Source organism: Scleropages formosus, chromosome 8, assembly GCF_900964775.1.
Source record: "Scleropages formosus chromosome 8, fSclFor1.1, whole genome shotgun sequence".
NCBI lineage: Eukaryota > Metazoa > Chordata > Actinopteri > Osteoglossiformes > Osteoglossidae > Scleropages > Scleropages formosus.
The window spans coordinates 2170854-2190623 of record NC_041813.1 but is presented as its reverse complement, the minus strand read 5'-3'; the positions used below and the strand labels follow the sequence as shown (position 1 = coordinate 2190623).

At 45.0% G+C, this 19770-nt stretch overlaps 1 protein-coding gene across 1 annotated transcript in view; it reads right to left on the bottom strand.

The window, feature by feature from the left end:
- Positions 1-19547, bottom strand: part of micu1 (mitochondrial calcium uptake 1) — a 35707-nt gene extending 16160 nt beyond the window's left edge. Inside the window, exons 1-5 of the mRNA XM_029254174.1 lie at positions 19447-19547; positions 15693-15857; positions 14708-14897; positions 10767-10929; positions 3300-3343 (exon numbers count right to left, since the gene is read on the bottom strand). Coding sequence (XP_029110007.1) covers positions 3300-3343; positions 10767-10929; positions 14708-14897; positions 15693-15856 — 561 coding nt within the window. The 5' untranslated portion in view covers position 15857; positions 19447-19547. The remainder of the gene's footprint in view (positions 1-3299; positions 3344-10766; positions 10930-14707; positions 14898-15692; positions 15858-19446) is intronic.
- Between the last annotated feature and the right edge of the window lie 223 nt (positions 19548-19770).

Below are 19770 nucleotides of genomic sequence, written 5' to 3'. Positions count from 1 at the left end.
AACGGGTGACACGGTGAGAAAGAAAGGATGGAAGAAAGGAAGAGACTCAAACCCAAAGTAAAAGGGAGGGCAGAGCAATGGCAGGTTAGTACAAAAAGGGATCAAACCAGAAAGCAAATGGCACCAAGGACAAAATCAGAAATAAAGAAATTAAGAACAAAGGGGACAAAATGCAGTGGTATTAGGAGATTATTAAAGCAATTTAGAAGCGACTGAGCTTTTGAGATCGAGGTCATCGCTGGAGGCTGAATGTCGACACCAAGGTTACACACCCGCATGGGAGCCAACGCTTCAGCAGCGTATGGGGAGAAGCGGCGCCGCTCCTTCGCAGGTGTTCCCTTGCGCTCAAGCCAAGACCACGCAGATCCTTAGACGGAGCGGTGCATCGCGCGAAGGCTAAAGGCCTTCCTACGCTGCTCCGCTCAGCAACCCCTGCTCCCTGTTCCTCAAACTGCCCTCCCCTTCCCAGCAACAAGGCAGAGCAAAGTCCTAATTAGCATACGTTGCCAATAAAAATACGCCTCGCTTCCCCGATTCGTCTTTGGGAATCTATCACAACAGCCTATTATTTAGGTAGGAAATGATAGCTTTGCAGGCAAGAACAAATGCAAAATTGAGCCTTGTCTTCGCAATGGCCCAGAAGACCCACGTAACACAAATCAGCCACTGGGCAACGGGGAGCGGCTCTTGCGGACAGGGACAGACCGGAACCTCCAGGGACAGGATGGAGAAACATTTTCGGAAGTTCTGCGGATGCAAGTCTGCTCAAGAAGAGGTGGAACCAAGCTGACATTCCTCAATGTTGCGGTGCAGCTATATGGTCTCTCTCCACTGTCCTGCATCGTCAGCAAGGCAGTCGGGCCTCTCACCGCAGCCCTTCCGCTCTGGTCCTGATACGGGGTGTAACACACAGTAGGATATAACTAGGATGGAGCAGGAGGTAGCGTAGATCTTAGGGACATAGACAGTGTAATTTCCTGTGGGATCAGCAAAGTTTTTATCTATCCGTCTCTCTCTTCTCTAAAGTCTGATAGTTTAAGATTCACTGAATTTCATGCCTAAAATGTATAACGTGAGAGCTGGTGGGCGGTGTTCGAAAGGGGTCGGGGGCAACTTTAATGACGACCGGCTGCTGGCAGTTGAAGCTTCACCAGCCACGGCTTAAGGCAGCCTGTTGGAAGGCAAGGGAGACTTCTGAGAAGTGTTGTAGGGAGCAAGAGGGCTCCCAGAAGTAGGCCACGGCTGCCATTATGCCTACCGCTGTTGATAATCTTGGCGTTTTCCGTTTGCCCGTTGTTGGCCGTTTCGCGAGTGCCTTGTTCGGCTTTAAAGAAGCCACACCTACACAATGTGGTTTGTAATACAGCCTTCAGCTGAGTGGAAAACTGGTTGTCTTGCGCCTCTGCCCTGCCCATTTGGCCACTTCCGCCCCATACCAGGCCACAGAATGCATATAAATATCACATATTTTGCTACTTAGGCAACAGCAATAAAAAGCAGGTGGTATAGCAGTTAGAGCTGCCATGTCTGCACTCAGAAGTCATAGGTCCAAATTCTACCTCCTGCTGCAGTGTCATTGAGCAAGGTACTTAGCCCAGATTACTTGGGTAAAAATTAACCAGATGTATAAACGGGTAAATTAGCGTAAGCAGCTTAACACCGTAAGTCACTTTGGAGAAGAGTGTCAGCTAAATAAATGGAGTAAATAAATATAGTATGAATAACAGAAAGTCCATAAACCACTGTCAAACCTGGAAAATACGTAGAGATTACTTGCTATAATGAGTCTGTGATGAAATGGGCCACGTTATTAACCGCTTAAATGACAAGGTATCGGCCACGTAACCCCCCCAGGGGCTCATTCTGGGATTTACACTAGGATTGGACTCGTGCACACGCAAGTGCTCCTCTAAATGTATGTGTAGGTATGTGTGTGTGTGTGTGTGTGTGTGTGTGTGTGTGTGTGTGTGTGTGTGAGAGAGAGCGCAAAGTGAACAGCCTCCATTAGGCAGAGCAGCTGCACTTGTGTTTCCCATTTTATAAACACACGGAGAATCTCTGCTAGATTGTTGCCCCTGGGTGGACAAGACTAATAATAGCTTTAAAAATGTTGCTAATCTGCCCAGAGTCCTTTACATAGATAAGAAATTTCAGGGTGGGGGTGGAGAAACAAATCTGAGAATTCGTTCATGTGAACTGAATTAATGAGGCTCTGCCAATAGCTAGAAGGAAAGACACGAGGGATTAGGGTGCGAGTCCAGCGAGGAGCATGAGGATACGGACAGGACAGAGAGAGCTGGAAGGAAAGAGACACAACAGGAGGCATAGAGACAGGCTGTAGGTGGTGTGAGCCCACCCTCTGCGCAATGTATCCCTCTCACTTTTACAGCATGGACTCCGCAGGTAGGAGGAGCGCCGACTTCACGGGAGAGGAGCCGCATTTCGACTTTACCCCCAACTAGAGCGTGACCGCTTCTCCTAACCAGCACTAGTCTCTAAACAACAGGGCCACCTCCGGGGCTTTCAATCAGACCGAGCAGCCGTCAGGGTGTGTGTCCGGAGCAGCCCGCGCCTCCTAGCTCTTCCTCGCACCTCGTGGCCAATTTAGCTCTTAAGCACCGCTCGCTCGCCGACATATCGCTGCCGCACAAGCCGAACTACGGGGAAGGGGACGGAAAACCCGTTAACGGAGCAACTAGGGGCTTAGGCGTCAGAGCGGCCCACAGAGAGCAATTTACAGCGATAGCGAAGGCAGCGGAAACAGAGATAGACGGTCAGATTCCAGAAGGCAAATCCTCAACGCACGGCCATTTAGCACACGGCCTGTAATCAAGGGCACGGAAAAACTACTCCGTCCCGAGTGTCAACGCTGCCCGGTTTATGGCGGACGTGACCCCGAACATCCATTGATACTCTTTGCCCTTTCAGAACTCTCATCATGCATCAGCAAAGCGCACCTTCTGGTGATACACAGTTGAACGGCACACAATTATCGTGTACCGCTAAGTTAAAATACGCTCAGGTGGCCGCATTCACACCAGCTCTTTCAGCCGTGCGATATTTCTTTTTCACCGCTCCTTTGGGCATGAAAACTATTCGCTCTACCCAACGCAAGAGGACCTTTTCTACACAATCATGTAATCAAACAGAAGGGTAAAGTGAGGTCTGGGTTGCAGGAGAATGGGCTCCTTGAGGAGAATGTGATGAAACGGGTTATGGAGTCATTCGGCAGATTCGGTGGTTCCGCCACGAGCTCTTTCACGCGCCCACCTGGAGACCCCAGCGGCCGAGCTGCTCACCTTTCCATCGTATCGCTTCACGATGAACTGATCCAGGCCCAGGTCTGGGAAAAAAGGGAAAAGCACTGTTAATAAAAAGGTGAGAGAGACCTACGGCAAGAGCACTTTACACCTCGGGACCGGTCAACACATGAGCACCGTTGACCCCTTCGACGTACGCTGTACTCGCTCAAGTATTTACAGCGTATCATTACAGCGCTTCTGGTAATCTCCGAGGCGCCACTGAAGAATAATAACCATTAATGAACCATTTTCACATTACAGTGCTTTTGAATAAGCCATTGCTCATCACAGAATCATTTGCTCATAAATCGTCGGTCAAGACATAAGAAGCTGTCAGCACCGAAGAGATGCCAGAGCTTGCTGGGCGAACTCTGGGGCTTCCCTGCGGAAATGGATGCGGTGAAAGCAGTGCACGTACCGGTCACGTGCTCCAAGGGATTGTGGAACAGAACCACCGAACAGAACCACCGAACAGTACCTCTGCGTCCTTGAGCGAAGCACATCCCAATTGCTCCCTCAGGATAAAACACCTGGTTACATGGACATTTTTTAAATATAAGCCTGAAATAAATCAAGCATAAAAAGGTTCCAGTAAGTAATTCATGTTCTCTCTCATCTTGAAATGGAGGCTGAAAAGCGGTGCGTGGTCAGCAGGAGGTGGCTAAGGGCAGACTTCTCACCTCAAGGTAGTTAAAACATGAGGGAAGCGGACAATTGTACTGCAGAGAAAGATATTCAACCGAAACTGCTCCGGTAAAATACCAAGCTCTTCAACCAGATAAAGTCTTCAGTCACTGTCAATACACTTCATGGTTGGGATACCCCACCGGGTGAGGTACTTTCATTCGGTGCCCCCCTATGTAAATGTGGCAAATGCAGTCCTGCCCCTCCTGCTGAATAAGTAACGCCATCGGGCCCCAGATGGGGCAACGAGCGGAGAACTTTCTTTCCCCCGCTCAAGGGATTGGGAGCTCTCAAGATGCCCAGCACCTCTTCGGCTCACTTTGTGAAGGCACGAGAGCGTCCACGTGGCTGCCGGCGTTCGTGTAACTGTGGGAAAAACATACAGTGTGTGCCGGGGCCATCGAAGTGAATCCTGGGTCTTTTCGCTGCTTCTCGCATACATTCCCCTGGCTTGGCTCTTCCACTTAGTAACTCTAATCATGTCTTTATGTTGACAACCACAGCAGAGCTCACAACCCTCCTGCTTAACTGTTGCAATTACGAATTCATTATCTTTAACTGTTATACTTTCTAAAAGGCCCCTAAATGCACTGTAATACACTTCCAGAACACTTGACAAAATAGCGCCGATCTACAAGTACATGGGATATTTAAAAAGAACAAGACTATTAAAATGGAGCTAATTAAAACGCTAAGGGTGAATGCTACAGCTGAAAACCTACACAGGCAGATCCAGAAAGGAATTCAGTTTGACACCTGTGCACCACTATCGCAAGTAAGAAGACATCAAAAAGGGCCATTTGGGAAACGCCATCCAGACAGAAAGCTGCACAATGGGTCACCTGCGGTTCGGCACAGACAGCTCCGGAGACACTATGAAGGCAGCAATAAAGAGCGTTTGTCACAGCAGCCCAGGATGCTGACGCTCGCTCCCATTTTGCAAGGCTACAAGAAGCTCAAAAACTTTGCAGGCCACTCCTGGCCCCTACAGAGTGTGCAGTACTGCGCACGCTCCTCTCTCAGTACACAAACATAATGCAGAACAAATTCCTATTGAGCCAGAACAAAATTCATATTGCAATCAATATTTCTTCTTCAGTTCCCAGGAGAGGACCACTAGTGACACACCAACAGGAGGCTCAACCAAATTAGTTGCTTTTAATGACATCTGGCCTCTACACATTGAATATTGACCGCTGCACACTTCATTTTCTAGCTAACACACATAATAGAAATGTCATTATTCATCCAAACAAACCAACCTACGTAACATTCAGCTGAGTCCAATGAGATTTTGTTTTTTTTATTTAGTTTTTTTTTTTTTTTTTTTTTAAAAGACATCTGAAACGGGCATTTCAGTTTGTCGTGATTTACAAATCGACGGATCGAGCTGAACGATGACAAACGACGGCGGACAACGAAGGCATGAATTATGCATGCAACACAGAGGGCCGTGCAAGCGTTCCAACGGAAAGCGCTCAAGTGGAAATAAATAAAAATAAAACCAGCTTTAAACTGGCTTATCATTTATTCATAGTTCCATTACCGGGAGGTAAAAAACTTCTCATGCTGCAAATGACAAAGACCATTTTATCAGTCCAAAGCAAGACGCTGAATTCCTACTGTGACATTGCTCCATTAAGCGTGACTACTCCGAGTCCTCCTCATCATCTGTTTTTATTATCATCATCATCATCATCATCACCTATTTATTAATTCCTTAGGCAATACCTTTAGTCAACCATTAATATTAGGCAGATATTTAACTCAATGATTGCAGGACAAGGACTTTGCTCAAAGGTAGCAGAGCAGGACCCCTCCAGTGTTCTTAACCACTAAGCCACATAGTGCCCCAATTCTGCCCAGAAGTTGAGTGGACGAAGAAACCCAGGTGAGTCGCACTTCCAGCTCTTTGCTTCCCTCCCTCGCTGCACCAGTGGCACCTGATGCCAAAACGGCAGTCTCCACCCAGGTCCAGCTCAGATCAGCTCCACTGGGTGCTGAAATGCGGAGAAGAGAGGGAACCTAAACTACTCCGACATGTAGCACGGGACCGTGCGTGCCTCTTAAGCGCAAAGAAGGCATGAACGCACGTGCAGCATCACCAGCGATAGCCCCTCCATCATCAAGCGCATAAACAAGTAAAGACGCTGAGGCAGGGGGAAGAGAGCGGGGCATTAAAATTCCTCTGTCGTTTTCAGGCAGGGGGAGCCTGGAGCACAAACTGCATCTCAATGTGTCCTGCCAAGGCTCTGTTGTCTAAACACACACATTTTTCCAGTCGCAGGAGAACCTGCTGTCTATTGATCCCCAACGAAGGAAAAGAAATGGAAATCTTCTGCAGCGTGCATCTATTTTTCACCGACGTTTAGAAATTCCTTTGGCCTGGTCAACAACCGATTCCGCTAAAATTTCCAAGTTTATTCATTTGTTCAAGGACACATACTTCTGGGCCATAACTTAAACTAAATGTCTCGAGTGCAGCTAACACATTTAAGAGAACAGCAGCACCGGAAAAATCTTTCTTCTCCTTGATTTTCATTCACATACATTAGCACATCTGTAGTGTTTAGGTTCATCCATACATTAGGTTCAGCTTTCCCAAGCACCCTTCCATTTCCCCCAGCAATTCTGGGGTAGGCTCCTGACCTCTGTGACCCTGATCAGAGCAAGCAGTTCGTGAAAGTGAGTAATTCAGCTAACACCTTTCTCCAGACTTACAATGTTAGGTATGTCCACTTAGCTAGCTGTTAACATAAAAAAAACAGAGCTGGGTAATTTTTCTTCTATGAATTCTGTATAAGTACCTTAATGAAGGGTAATACAGCAGGCGTAGGATTTGAACCTGGAACCTTCGGACTACGAGGCCTCAGCTCTTACCACTACGCTGCAAGCTGCTCTCTGCTCTCCCGCAGCCCTCATGCAGCAGTCGGTCGAGATATTACGGTCTCCTTGGACAGGAGCACCTTTCTTATTGTGGTCTCAGTTATGTGAAAATGAACAGGGGATATTTATAGGAGGGATGTGTAGAGCTGAGCGAGGTAAGCGTGTCTTTACCGGTTCAGATGGAATTCCCAGGGACCGACTGACTTTTTGTTCCCCCCCGTTGTTTATATAAACACGATTAAGCAAGTGATGTTTGGTTCTTGCTTAGACTGGAGATTTTAAAACATTTGATATTCATGAATCATGAGTGGGCAAGCTGTAATTTTATATCTATCTATCTACTCTTCACCCATCTTTCATCACATGGTTTGAGCCCTTGATGCGATCAGCTGGACAACACGAACCAGCGAGCGAACGCATCGTCAGTTCTGCCGTACACCTCGCCCTCCAAAGCTACGGCCCGTCATGTCCCAGAGCTCACCAGAAGGACTAGAGCAGTCCAGCTTTGGCCTGGTGTGTGTTATGTTACCCAGCACGCTCTGACACCCTCCATGGCATGCCTCTGATCACAACAAGCGGGGTAAAAATACAGCACCTGTCCAGGGTCTTCAGCTGTTTCACGCCTTGTGGGCTGAGGAACTTGGAGCATGTGATGACCCAAATAGGAGACCCTGTTAGGAAGCTGATATATAAAACCAAGACAGCAGAGACCAGATGTCTAGAAATTAAGAGTTGGCCTACATTAGTCTTATCATGTGTTTATATTGAGGGCTGTACGGGAACTCTTACAACTTGTGTAACTGGTGGCACAGACGCCACAGCTCAAAAGGGTTTTAGCTGATGAGATGCTTAGAGAGCAGAATTATTGCTCTAGGTTTGTTGAATCTGAACTATTGTTCAAGTAACAAAGAAATACTACCAAAGCAGACAAGAAAACATCTATAATTAACCATTATTTAGACAACACCCTTTCCCAAGGCAATTTAAAATGTTACACAAACTACTTTTACAGTGATTCCACCTTTTACACAGTAGGGTTTTTTTTTTTTTTTTTTTAACTTATCAACTGAAGCTAAGTACCTTGATCAAGGTTACTGCAGCAAAAGTGTGATCTGAACAGGGCATCATAACATAATAAAGCAACAGGCCTAAACATTAAACTCCCTGCTGCCCCATATTTAACCAGGCTATATTTGATGCAGCCAAATTTACTCAATGACACTTCTTTCTGAACATAAGCCTACAGTTGTGTGTGTGGGGAAATTACATACATATATTATATATACACACACACATACACACAGTGTCACGAATATAAGCCTAGAACAGCATCTGTTCATGTAATAGTGAACAAATTCAAGAACAAAGTACTGATCATTTATCAGCAGAAAAGTGGAATAAAAATTGAATCGAGGTGGAATAACGAATGCAGATCTCTCTCTGTTCCCCCTATCTGCAGCGAGGGCACTGCACAGCATTGACTGACGTGCTGGAAGGGATACAAATCTCTCTCCATCTCGGTTCCAGTGCTGTCCAGAATCCCAGAGCGATGGCCTCTGGCCCTGCTCACCATCCCCTCTCTGCAACTAATTAGTCAGATTGGTACAGTATCCCCGTCTGCTACTTCCCTATGGAATTTTCCTCTTATGAACACACCTCAATATCTAAAGGTAGCTAAGGATTTCGACTTTTTGGCAGCCAGCAGACAAGTGGCATTTTAGCATCATAAATCTTATTTTGTTGTTGTACTTGCTTTAATAGGACGACACCTCGCTGAGGGCAATCTGAAGATTAATAAAAGGAACTTGTTCAGCACAAAACACTTAAAGTTGTACTTGCTCCCTCAACATTCTCCCATACAGACAGTATTATCACAGCATTTACTTCATTTTATTACTAATAATGTTTGTGGCACAGCCATTTTCACAAGCCAAAGTCACCAGGTAAAGAAATGGAGACAAAGACGAGCGGTAGCTAAAAACCAAAATTTCTTTGCTCAATGAAAGGAGGTGGAAGAGAAACGAGAAAACGGTTTTATAGGTTCTCCACAACAAAGACATTGCTGGCATAAACTGGTGAATTACGTTTGATCCAAAGCACTTTGGAGATCACCTGGGAGAAAATGTTTGCTGCATGTAGTTTTGGAAAACCACTCCTGTTCTTACTTTGGGTCTTTTTAATTAAAATACTCGCAATAAAAACAAGTTTTATTTTGTTCACACGGGGTTGTAAACCATGAAAAAGAGACCTTGTGGAGTGGTCAGCTTTCATTTGCTTCTCTGTTTTTGCTGCTGGAGTTGAATCAAATGACCACTGAAGTGAGAATCAAGGTGAAATCCCGCATTTGTGTGTGTTCTACGCAGGGTAATCGTCACGTCGGTTCGGTGATAAAAAGGAACGCAGGAAGGAATGTTGAATATTAATAACACAGGGGAGGTGATGTGACACGGCAACAACATTGACGTGGTGGTTTGCATGTGAAGGTAACAAAGGCTGCCGGAACAGGTCAGACAGTGGCTCCCGCTCAGGACAGGCAGCAGGCAGCAGTGGTTAGACAGGAAACACGCCCCGTCCCCCTTACATGCAACGAAGACGTCACACCGTCCTTGGTTCTTCCATCAAGCGATTAGGCAGGTGTAGCAGCTTACCTTTTAAGCAGGGGAGGGAGCTCGAAGGCCTGTGATTAGCAATGCCTAGAGACACTAAAACTTGATTGGGTATCACACAGGTCTACGTGCAACAAGTCACCCGACTTCATTTAGACTCATTCCTTTATTTAAAACTCATTTCACATATCCTAAACTACACTATTCTATCATTAGACTGAACCGAAAGTGCTGATTTAGGGATTCCCACCAATGCAACTCTATTAACTTTATTTCCAATAGGGCTTGTGCTGTGTCTATCTCTCTGTTTCGTTTCACTGAACCTTTGCCAGGGTCAAAATGACAAGCCTTGCATGGCAGGAAATAACTCCAGAGTTAAAATGGTTGACTTTAGAGACTTGTATGACTTAAGAGCTAATTAGTAGCTAAAACACGTATTTATTTAAAAGAGCGTATCAGTTAAAAGCACAGACCCCTCAGCTTGCCTACAGTGAATCAGCAGGTGTAAAAGAGAACCACCACATAAAACCACCCGTACAGAGAGTGTTGCAGGCTGATCAAAAACAGAAAAGGATATAAAACAGAGCGGTAGGTGAAAACACAGGGGTAAGTGGGCAGAACGCACAGCAGATATTTAATAATAATAAAATTGCAGGGAATGAAAAGAAGCAAAATGTCCTCACAATCCAGCAGCATACCTTCACTCAGTAATTGCCAACAAAGCTAAAAATTCACCTTCTGTGGTTTGTATTTATAGGACTATATATTTCAGCTTGCTGTGATTACCTTGCTCAATATAGAGTCACTTAATATTCCACTTTGACAATGAAAAGAAAAAAAAAGTTGCTCATTTTGTTGCATCAAGATGGAAGAAGAATCTGGCAAGATAAAGTAAGAATCACTGGTCGGGCAGGTATGCGTTAATCTGTTTTGTCAACGGTTGGGATGATGGAGTGAGGGCAGTGAGCAATTGGATGACCTTAATGTCGGACCACAAAACAGCAGCAGACTCCAATGGGTTCTAGAAGTGTATATGTGAAACTGCATTCATATTCTGAGCATTTTCATGTTATAAATTCACATTATACTTTTTGCACCTTGAGATTGTACACCCATTATGGGTTGCATAAAGGTCACAGAACCACAGGTGACTTTTCTCTGGAGGGGCACTTACTACAGGGTGGAAGAAACGACCGTGGAACACAAGAGATCAAGAGACAGAAAATACACCCTGAGAGAACAGCTGAGGTGTAAGGAGGACAGCAGGAGTCAGGAGCAAGACACTCACTCTCAGGCTGCTTCTCATTAGGGGTGATGGAGCGTACAAAGTCCTGCGGCGTCATGTACACCTCTGCCTCGCCATGCTCGTTGATGACCTTCAGTGTGGCAAAGTAACGGAAGATCTTGTCTGGCGTAGAGTAAGCCCGAATGCGGTTCTCATACTCCATCACCTGGAGCCAAGAAGAGGGAGAGGAGGAAAAATGGAGAAAGGATCAACACATTTGTCTGTTTTAAGCTTTTACTCATCAAAACAAGGCAGCGCACTCACATAATTAGAGGTTAAAGAAGCTGTGAATTATGTAAGACAGAGCCGTGCATGCCCTTCTCCACTGTGCTGTTTATTAGTACCATTAGTACTATCTAATATGCATTAAACCCATGTCTTCTGAAAACAGCAGTAACCACCAGCAGGGGAATTCGCTGTCATCAAAATGTTTCTTGCGTACCACATATTCTGGCAGCAATTACGGCTCAGATACTTGCATGTGAGGTAGTGACTCGGACTAGAGCTGGGAGCGACCGCACCGGGCCTTCAGGACCCCCTCCAGACGTGATAAGTCTCCTAAGAGCTCTCTGGAGCTAAGAGGCATAAACTCTATACGATGAAGGCTACAAGGTAAAATAACTTATAGTGATATATTATCAACATGAGCAAGAGCGCTTACTAGCAGTTTTACTCAATAATACCTTCATACTTCTATATTTTGTTGGTTTTTTTTTTTTGTTCAAAGGTAGTGTTGTTAAGATCTCGTGTTACTACAGTACTTTGCCCACAACTGTCCCTGTGTTCTTGCTACCATGTACTTTTGACAGCTAGAATAATAGTTGCCAACCCTCCCCGTGTTCCTGGAATTTTTCTGATTTCCTGTCTTTTAAAAATCAACCATTTGTACAGATACTTGCTTCGGGTATGGGCATCATACTCGTCCCACATGATCGCTTCACAAAAGCGATCACAGCTTGGATTCCTGCATGAGCACCGTAAACTTTTGCCACCACGGCTAGTAAACTTGCTCAAAAATTGATTCCCCCCCCCCACACACACACACACACACACACACACACACACACACACGACAATTAAAGCAATAGTGATGATGATAAAAACCCTGCTGGTCCCCGATTCTGACCCCCCGCCCCATCAGAGGTTGGTAGCTATGTAGAACGTATTGCGCCATCACAACGCTGAAATTTCTCAACATAAAGACGTCAGCTACACAACACTTGAAAATGAACTTCTAACCCCAACTAACACTTTCCACAAAAAACCTGACACAAGGCTTATAACCAGTACATAAAAATCCAATGTTCGCATCTGTATTCATTGACTCCAACAGGGTTTTTATCTACCCTACATAATGACTACTGCCAAACGCATAATTAAAAATTAAAAAAAGCCTTTGAAATGGAAAGTCCCGCTCTGTTCTTATTGATCATGTCTTCAGATACAATCAAGCTTTCAGCAGATACTTTACTTTTCTAGGTATTGAATTTCAAAGTCTTAAAACATTGGGAAAATAATGTTTGAATAACAAGGTTTTCAAACATAGGGAAATTTGTATTCAGGGATGTCAATGCTAAGTGTCAATAGCTGTAAATAATTGGTGCACACACAGACAACTTCACAGGTATTTCAAGAAGTGTGATTTTTCAAAAAGTGCCCAGACTATCATGCGTGAAAATTCAAAACTACCCGTCTCACTGAACAAAGATGAATAAAGAATCGAAGAAGAGTTTCTCTTTTCAGTCAGTCGGCAAAAGCGTTCACCTTCTGGGCCCAGAACGGGAGAGTATCACAAGCAGATGTGTGGAATATGACGAAAAGCACGAGGAGGACAACACGCTGCTAGGATGATGCAGCTTACAGAGACAAGGGGATCGGCAGCGATGAGTAAGAAACCAGGATGACGGGGGTCAATGAAACGAAGTGCAGTGAAGACAAAACTAGCCCTGCCGTGCCGTGCCCTGAGCCCGAGATGACGACAGGATACCTTACATTCCTATAGGAAAAAACCTCGCCACAGGCAGATTACGGGCATCTTTCCTAACAATGCCCGTCTCGACATGTTGCGCTATTTATATTAAAAAAAAAAAAACTTATTACTGTGGACGCCTCGGTTAAAAAAAGAGCCTTTGTAAGTTACCGTGATAGTACCTGATCTAGTACTAAAAGGATAGGGTCATTTAAGCTGACTGGTTAAATGATCCACGTAAAAACCAATTCTGGTGAAATTTAAGTGAGAGGATCCATAAATATAAGTGTGTCTGAATCACACACAACCCTTTTTAGCTCACACTCTTGCTGATATAAAACGTGCAAACCGGTATAGAACACAGACCACTCATCACCAAGACCATATGGTCATAGTGAACTTTACTTCTTTCCTCTGTGAATCTATGCAACCTTTTCATTGCCATAACATACATAATGCGTATATGCATCAAAGACATATATTTCAAGTGAACCGGAGAATCAAAATTGCTCTTAGTGTGTTTGTGACAGTGAGCGGGCTCTGCCGCGTGAACGGGTAAATACTCGTACGTAGGTTAGCGTAGTGTGTCTGGCACTGGAAGCCACCTTGGAAAAAGGCTCCAGCTAAATGCCAGTTAACATGCTACTGTTGACAAAGATTACAGGATTTTACACTGAAAAAATAGCAAGCCAAGAAACCAACAATATGCAAGTGCAAACACACACACAAAGAAACTATCCCTGATTACACAAAGGCTGGATGTTCTAAACAGATGTGTACAATTACAAGATTAGATCATTTTTCTGGGCTTGCCTGCAACCCAGTGAAGACTTTTGTGTATGGATTGTGTGTGTGTGGCTGCGGTGGAGTTATGGGCCTCTTCACAACATGAATCGAATAAATGAAGAATAAATAAATAAATAAATAAACCTATGGGGAGAGGTGGCAGGCAGGTCAGGCTGAGTGATGACAAGGCTGGACAGGTTTGTCATCTCCAGCAGCCCCCTGTCTTCCTGTATTTATGGGGTATTGATCACAGCATCACCCGATGGGCACTGAAGCGCCACCGCCTTCATTCAGCACACTTCCAAACGGGCATTTCAGACACAAAGTTTCGTGCACACATACATGTAGTCTCAGAAGCAGACACACATTTCGAACACTTCAAATATGAGGGAGAGAAAAGCCCTAACTGCTAATCAAGATTTAGCACACGGATAATCGATCACTTGGGATAAATTTGGGGTCCTTTCCATACCACACACTGCCATAACCTGGAAACACTCCAAGATCTTCAACCCTGCTACATCTTTGAAAGAACCACTTAAGAGATCATTTCTCTTTCATTCCCCATCCTTCGATTCTCTCCGTACTCTTCCACTGCCTTACCTTTTATGCTCTATACTGTTGCCACATTAACACTCAAACTAACAAACCTTCCTGTGAATCAGTGAGATCCATCCCAGTCTCTCTGGACACTGTGGTTCACAGACACTTCATGACAATGTAGTACAACTGGAGGAAAAAAACCCCACACGGACACAGCTCGGTTGAAACCGACATCGAAATGCACAGCCCGGGTGCTGTAATGCACCTGCATTAACTTCTCAGTCAAATTCCAGCAAAAAATTAAGGGCAAGGTAATACTGTATATATTATTTTCACCATTTACTCCAGAGCAACGTGTTACACTTGTACACTAAGTTCCTTTATTTACACAACATGGGTAATTCTTAATGGACCTATTCGGGGTCCTTTGACTGCAACGCAACAGATCTGACAGCTATGGTATGTGATGCTATAAAAATTACGCTCCACATAGGCAGGGAGACACCAACAGATATTAAAAGTGCCATGAAGATATGGATACAGGCAGACAGATTATTGGGAATGATTAGCGAGGTTCTGACTGCACTGCCCAACTGTGATATAAATAAAGTAACTGACCTGCACCGATCACTGACACATTAATTACCTTGCGATCCCGGAAACCAACACGCTGTTTCTTCTTCTTCTCCCCATCAGATGTAGACTTGTCATCAGCCCCACTGGACTCCACTGAGTTCTCTGACTCGACTTCAGACCCTGCCTCTTTGGCAGACTCTGCCTCCTGTGGCTGCGGCCATTGATCATGCCTCACGGACGAGCCCGCCTCTGCGTGAGCCCTTGCAAAGAAAGAAAACAGCAGAACTTAAAAATATATAAATACATATGTGAGAGACTGAGCCATAAATTACAAGTGAATAACAAAAGTTTAACACGCTGCGATGAGATGTATTTAAAATACAGCTAACCGTAATAGAAGCGACACAGCAGTCTTGCACATTCAGAGAGGAACTATGTTATTGTTTTGTTCAGCCTATTGTTTGCCCACATTCTACCTTTGAGGTATAGGACATGCAAGATCAGATCTGCTACTTGAATTAATATAAATGTAAATCTGTGTGGAAGGCCAAGAAAAATCTGTAATTTCCTATTTCTGTGCAAATTGAAAATAATAATAACAGTAATGGATTGCACTTCAGTGCCAAGGGGGTTTGCTTATAATTCATTTTAATGAGACTCTGAGAGAATGAACTCAGGGCAAAGGCTATGACGGTCTCATCCTGTTGGCTGCAGACACAGCAGGCTACTCAATCATGGCACCCTATTAATCTCCTAAACCCTGCTTTCAATGGCCACGTATAGCACTTTCCAGCACTGGACAGAAAATACCTCCGCACAGGTCATTCTGCCCAGCTCCTCTCCAAAAGGAATGAGGTCTAAATGTAATTCCTGGAGCACAGCCCAGTATCACTTTTTACATTCTTTTTTTAAATTACCAAAATCATGTTTTTACCCAGAGTATAAATCTAACAAATTTATATGTGCAAAGTAATTAAAATTGGGGATTTCAGAATAAAACTGGTCTTCTATTCACTAGGGATCATAGTCCATCCACACCTCCGGGAAAGCCGTACCTCTTCCAGAGCAATCCTGCGCTAGCCGACGCTCCAGTTACACCTGCCAGAGCCATCAGCATGACTCGGCGACGGCCCGGGTCCCGCGCAGCATCAGCACGGTAGCGCCTCGAGAACTGCGCCAGCCCTGCCGCGGCCAGCGGCAACAGTCGCAAGCGGAACATGCTACACACCAGAGAGAGGGAGACAGTAAAGACAGTAGAGACGGTTTAGCAATGTCAGTAAGAGTCAGCAAAAGGTCCCTAAAAGCCCTATAACCAACAAGTAGGACCAATACATCATGCAGCTTTTCAAAGACACTGATATACACATTACTCTCAAATACTTTAATACCGCCGTACAAATCTGGACATACAAATTATCTTGACTGAAAGAATGACTGAAAAACAAAGCAAAGGCTAAAATCACATGTGAAGTCTGATGCGCTCACATCAATATACAAAACGCACAATAAGAGTATCACAGTCTCAGATTGTGGCAAACAATGAATTGCTTCGTTTGGGAGTTTTTGCAGAAGGGTTTTGACTGTGGGCAGGATGACATCCGGACTGTCAAATTTGCCAAGCGTGCAGCCCAGTGCCCCAGAGCCCCAAGTCTGTGCCCCCAGTGAGTATTTTAACCGTTTCTCCCGAAAGCCAATTAACTACAAGAGAGATGTAAAAGCTTAAAGTAAGAGGGCTTCCCTCTAGAGACACTTTCGTACTGCGCCAACCTTGCATCAGCAACCCTTCCTTTGAATCAGTGAGGTGTTCTGGAATTTATCACATTTCCAGTTGACAGTGAATGAACATGCATGTGGCCAAAAACCATTTTTTTTCCCCCAAACACGGTTAAAAAAAGCCGTGTGGGACAGTCAGCTGTCACCACCAAACCGTACACTTGGAGGCATAATTAAAAGGAGGACTGTCCGATCTCCGTGTCAACATTTCCGGCCTTCCCCGGGCAACTCCTAAGAGGCGGTCACGGCTGAGAGGAGCTTGCTCACAGAGGATTTGAGGTGCCACCTGTCAATAACTCCTCAGCACACAGCCACTGTACTGATTCAGCAATTGCAGCGGGGGGCAAGACTGCATGACAATGAGGGCTGATTGCAAGGCCAGATGCCGCTGGGACCTCCTCGGGAACATTTTCTTACCTCAAATAAGCAGAGCTATGCCGGCATGTCGGCGTAGAGGAATGGGAAAGGAGACTGGCAGTTGAAAATAAAAGTAAAGAAGCGCTATTAATGGAACTACTCTTTAAAGATCAACCACTAGCACAAGAGCAGTACACAGAACTATGCGCGTCTGAGGATGACATATTCATGTGGTTCTCATGCACTTCAATACGCATCTCAAAAATTCAAAACTGCTGAAAGCTCAAAAAAATCACACACAGTCACACAAGAGAGAAGAAATCTCAGTGGTTTCACTTTAAACCTGCTGCTGACCTTTAAGCATAGTTTCCCATCAATGTGAACTCCTTCCAATGAAATGGAAATAAGTTTACGCAGCAGAAGCTAATCTTTTAGAGTGAGATTAAACCCAGCCCACTAGGACCCCAGTTAAGATCTCAGCAAAGCACAGGGAACATTTTCCTGAAAACTGTCAAATCCACAGGCTGCTCAGCAGACGAGCAAGGAGTTTTACATGTGCAAATGTGCAAATTTAGTATTTGACTTCTGCAGACTGAGCCCATCTTCTAAAATAATGAACCAAATTATGCTCATTGCATCAGTAATGACCCAGCTTTCTGTAATTTCTAGTTTTATTATGGAGATATTGAAACAATATAATGGCATACATTAACTCTTTTATGAATAGGAGGCTGTGGTACACCAAGTGTGCCAGGGTCAGGGAAGTGAACAGACATCAGACGGTACTGGATGGGCTCACAGAATGTTTTGATCAAAACACCAACACACAACACAAGAGAAAAAGGAGCTTTCACAGCCACCACATCGATACCTGTGTAGCGCAATAAACTCCTGCCCCTTGCGAGTCACATTTAACACCGCTGCTGCTGCAACTGATCCAGGGCTGTGGAGTCGGTACACAAAACCTTAGACTCCGACTCCAGGAACCCGATAACTGCTTCCGACTCCGACTCCACAGCGCTGCGCAAAAGCTGCACATTATTTTGGGGGTCGACTTATCCGGAGAACGTAGGCCTAAACCTATATCACACCTCTAATTTTTGGAGGTCGACTTATACGCCGGCATATAGGGTACATTTTTACCGACTCCAGTAACCCAACAATTGCTTCCGACTCAGACTTCACGACTTCGACTCCACGGCACTAACCTGAGCCGCACTCCTTCCTATTCATGGCCACATTTCTGCATTGTCACAGGGGCTGAGAGTTCATTTTGGACATTTCACTTAGTCTCACATGAACAAGTGATTAACCCACACATTAACAGCTGAATCGTGAAACGGTGCTAAAAGCCTGAAAGTCAAGTGTCTCTTGATTCCAGCATCAGTAGGAGTTTTTCCATCAAAGTGTGAGTACAGTACTGCAACACTCATAATTAACTCAAAACTGACATTTCTAAGCATATATGTGGCACGGTGGCACAGCGAGTAGTGCTGCTCTCTCACAGCACCTGGGTGGTGCGAGGACGTGAGTTTGCTCCCCACTTAGTCTGTGTGGGTTCTTCTCAGGTGCTCTGGTTTCCTCCCACACTCCAAAGACATGCTGTTCAGGTTCCCCCATAGTGTGTGAGTGAGTGACAGAGAGAATGTGTGTGTGTGTGTGTGTTCCACTGCTGTATGGATGAGCGGAGCCAACGTAAGATGTGTATCTAGCAGTGTAAGTCACCGCGCTGAATAAGGTGTGTGGGCTCATAACGCTACAGAGAGTTCATTGGAAGTTGCTTTGGAGAAAAGTGTCTGCTAAGTAAATATATGCAGATGCACAATTTTTTTTCTTTTTTTTTAATCGCTACTGATTTTCTCCTTTGGCTAAGTCATCAGCAGGCAGTCAAGTGTTTCACTGTTTGGGTTCTCGTGTGGCAAGGTCTCCGTTTCAAGTCCTGCACCTCTTTTTAGTACCCTCCAACAAGGTACGAATCCCGGATTGATACAGTACAAACACACTGTGCTGCACGCCACTCCACTACAACTTAATTTGCATAGAGCACGAGCGACACGCCTGACGTCACTCAGTCAGTGGGTAAATCGAATGAAAAATCGAATGAATAATAAATGCAGCCTTAACAACAGATTCGAATTGACGAATTATAAAGGCTTAAAAATAAACTGAAGCACAGCACACTTTTGCATGTTGAAGGTGAACATGATCATCATCATCATGTTTCTCAGACTGAAGCCGCACCGGCGTGACGAGCTAACGCAGAATTCAGAAACGCAACGACGTCCTCTCACACTTGCAAAGCTAAAAAGGAGAACAATAACTATAGTTCTCTCTGCAATTTGTCACTATTTTTAAAGTTAAGCACACAACAGGACTTGCTCTCCATCTGAGTGGATCTGTCTTAGCTTGTTGGCCTGAGCGACTCGTCCCGGCTACGCTGTTTTTAGTATTTCGCTTGCATTTTCTGCGTAACAGCCGGCGTCAGAAGACGCACGCCTTACGTAAATCTACGCTGAGAATACGCTCAGTCCGGCGTACCTACGTCTCTGCGTACGAACACCTCCCGCGGCTATGCTAAACACAACAGTGATAACTGCAGCCATCGTGTTACAGCGCACCACACTTACTTATTCTGGCTCAAGGGTTCGAACACAAGTCCGGCGGAGTAGTTCCACTTACGTACAAAATTGTCCACGCTCTCTTTCCCCCGTCCCACTCTACCCAGTTAGCTAACTAGCTCGCCACTTCTCCACCAGTTCCGTAGCGATGGAGGCTGCTGACACGCCCCTGTCATACGTCACCGGGAGGGGGCGTGGCGATGCAGCTTTGCTCCACCTACTGTGTCGTGGTTCTGTAAAGCGTTGTTAGTGCTGTTCTTGAGTGAAAACCGACTGAAACTGTGAATAAATCCTGATTAATTATACAGTATGTGATCTCAGTGGAGCATATTTAGAAAACCGTTTCCAAAGTAATGTGTTTTATTCATTATGTAATGAAATTGTA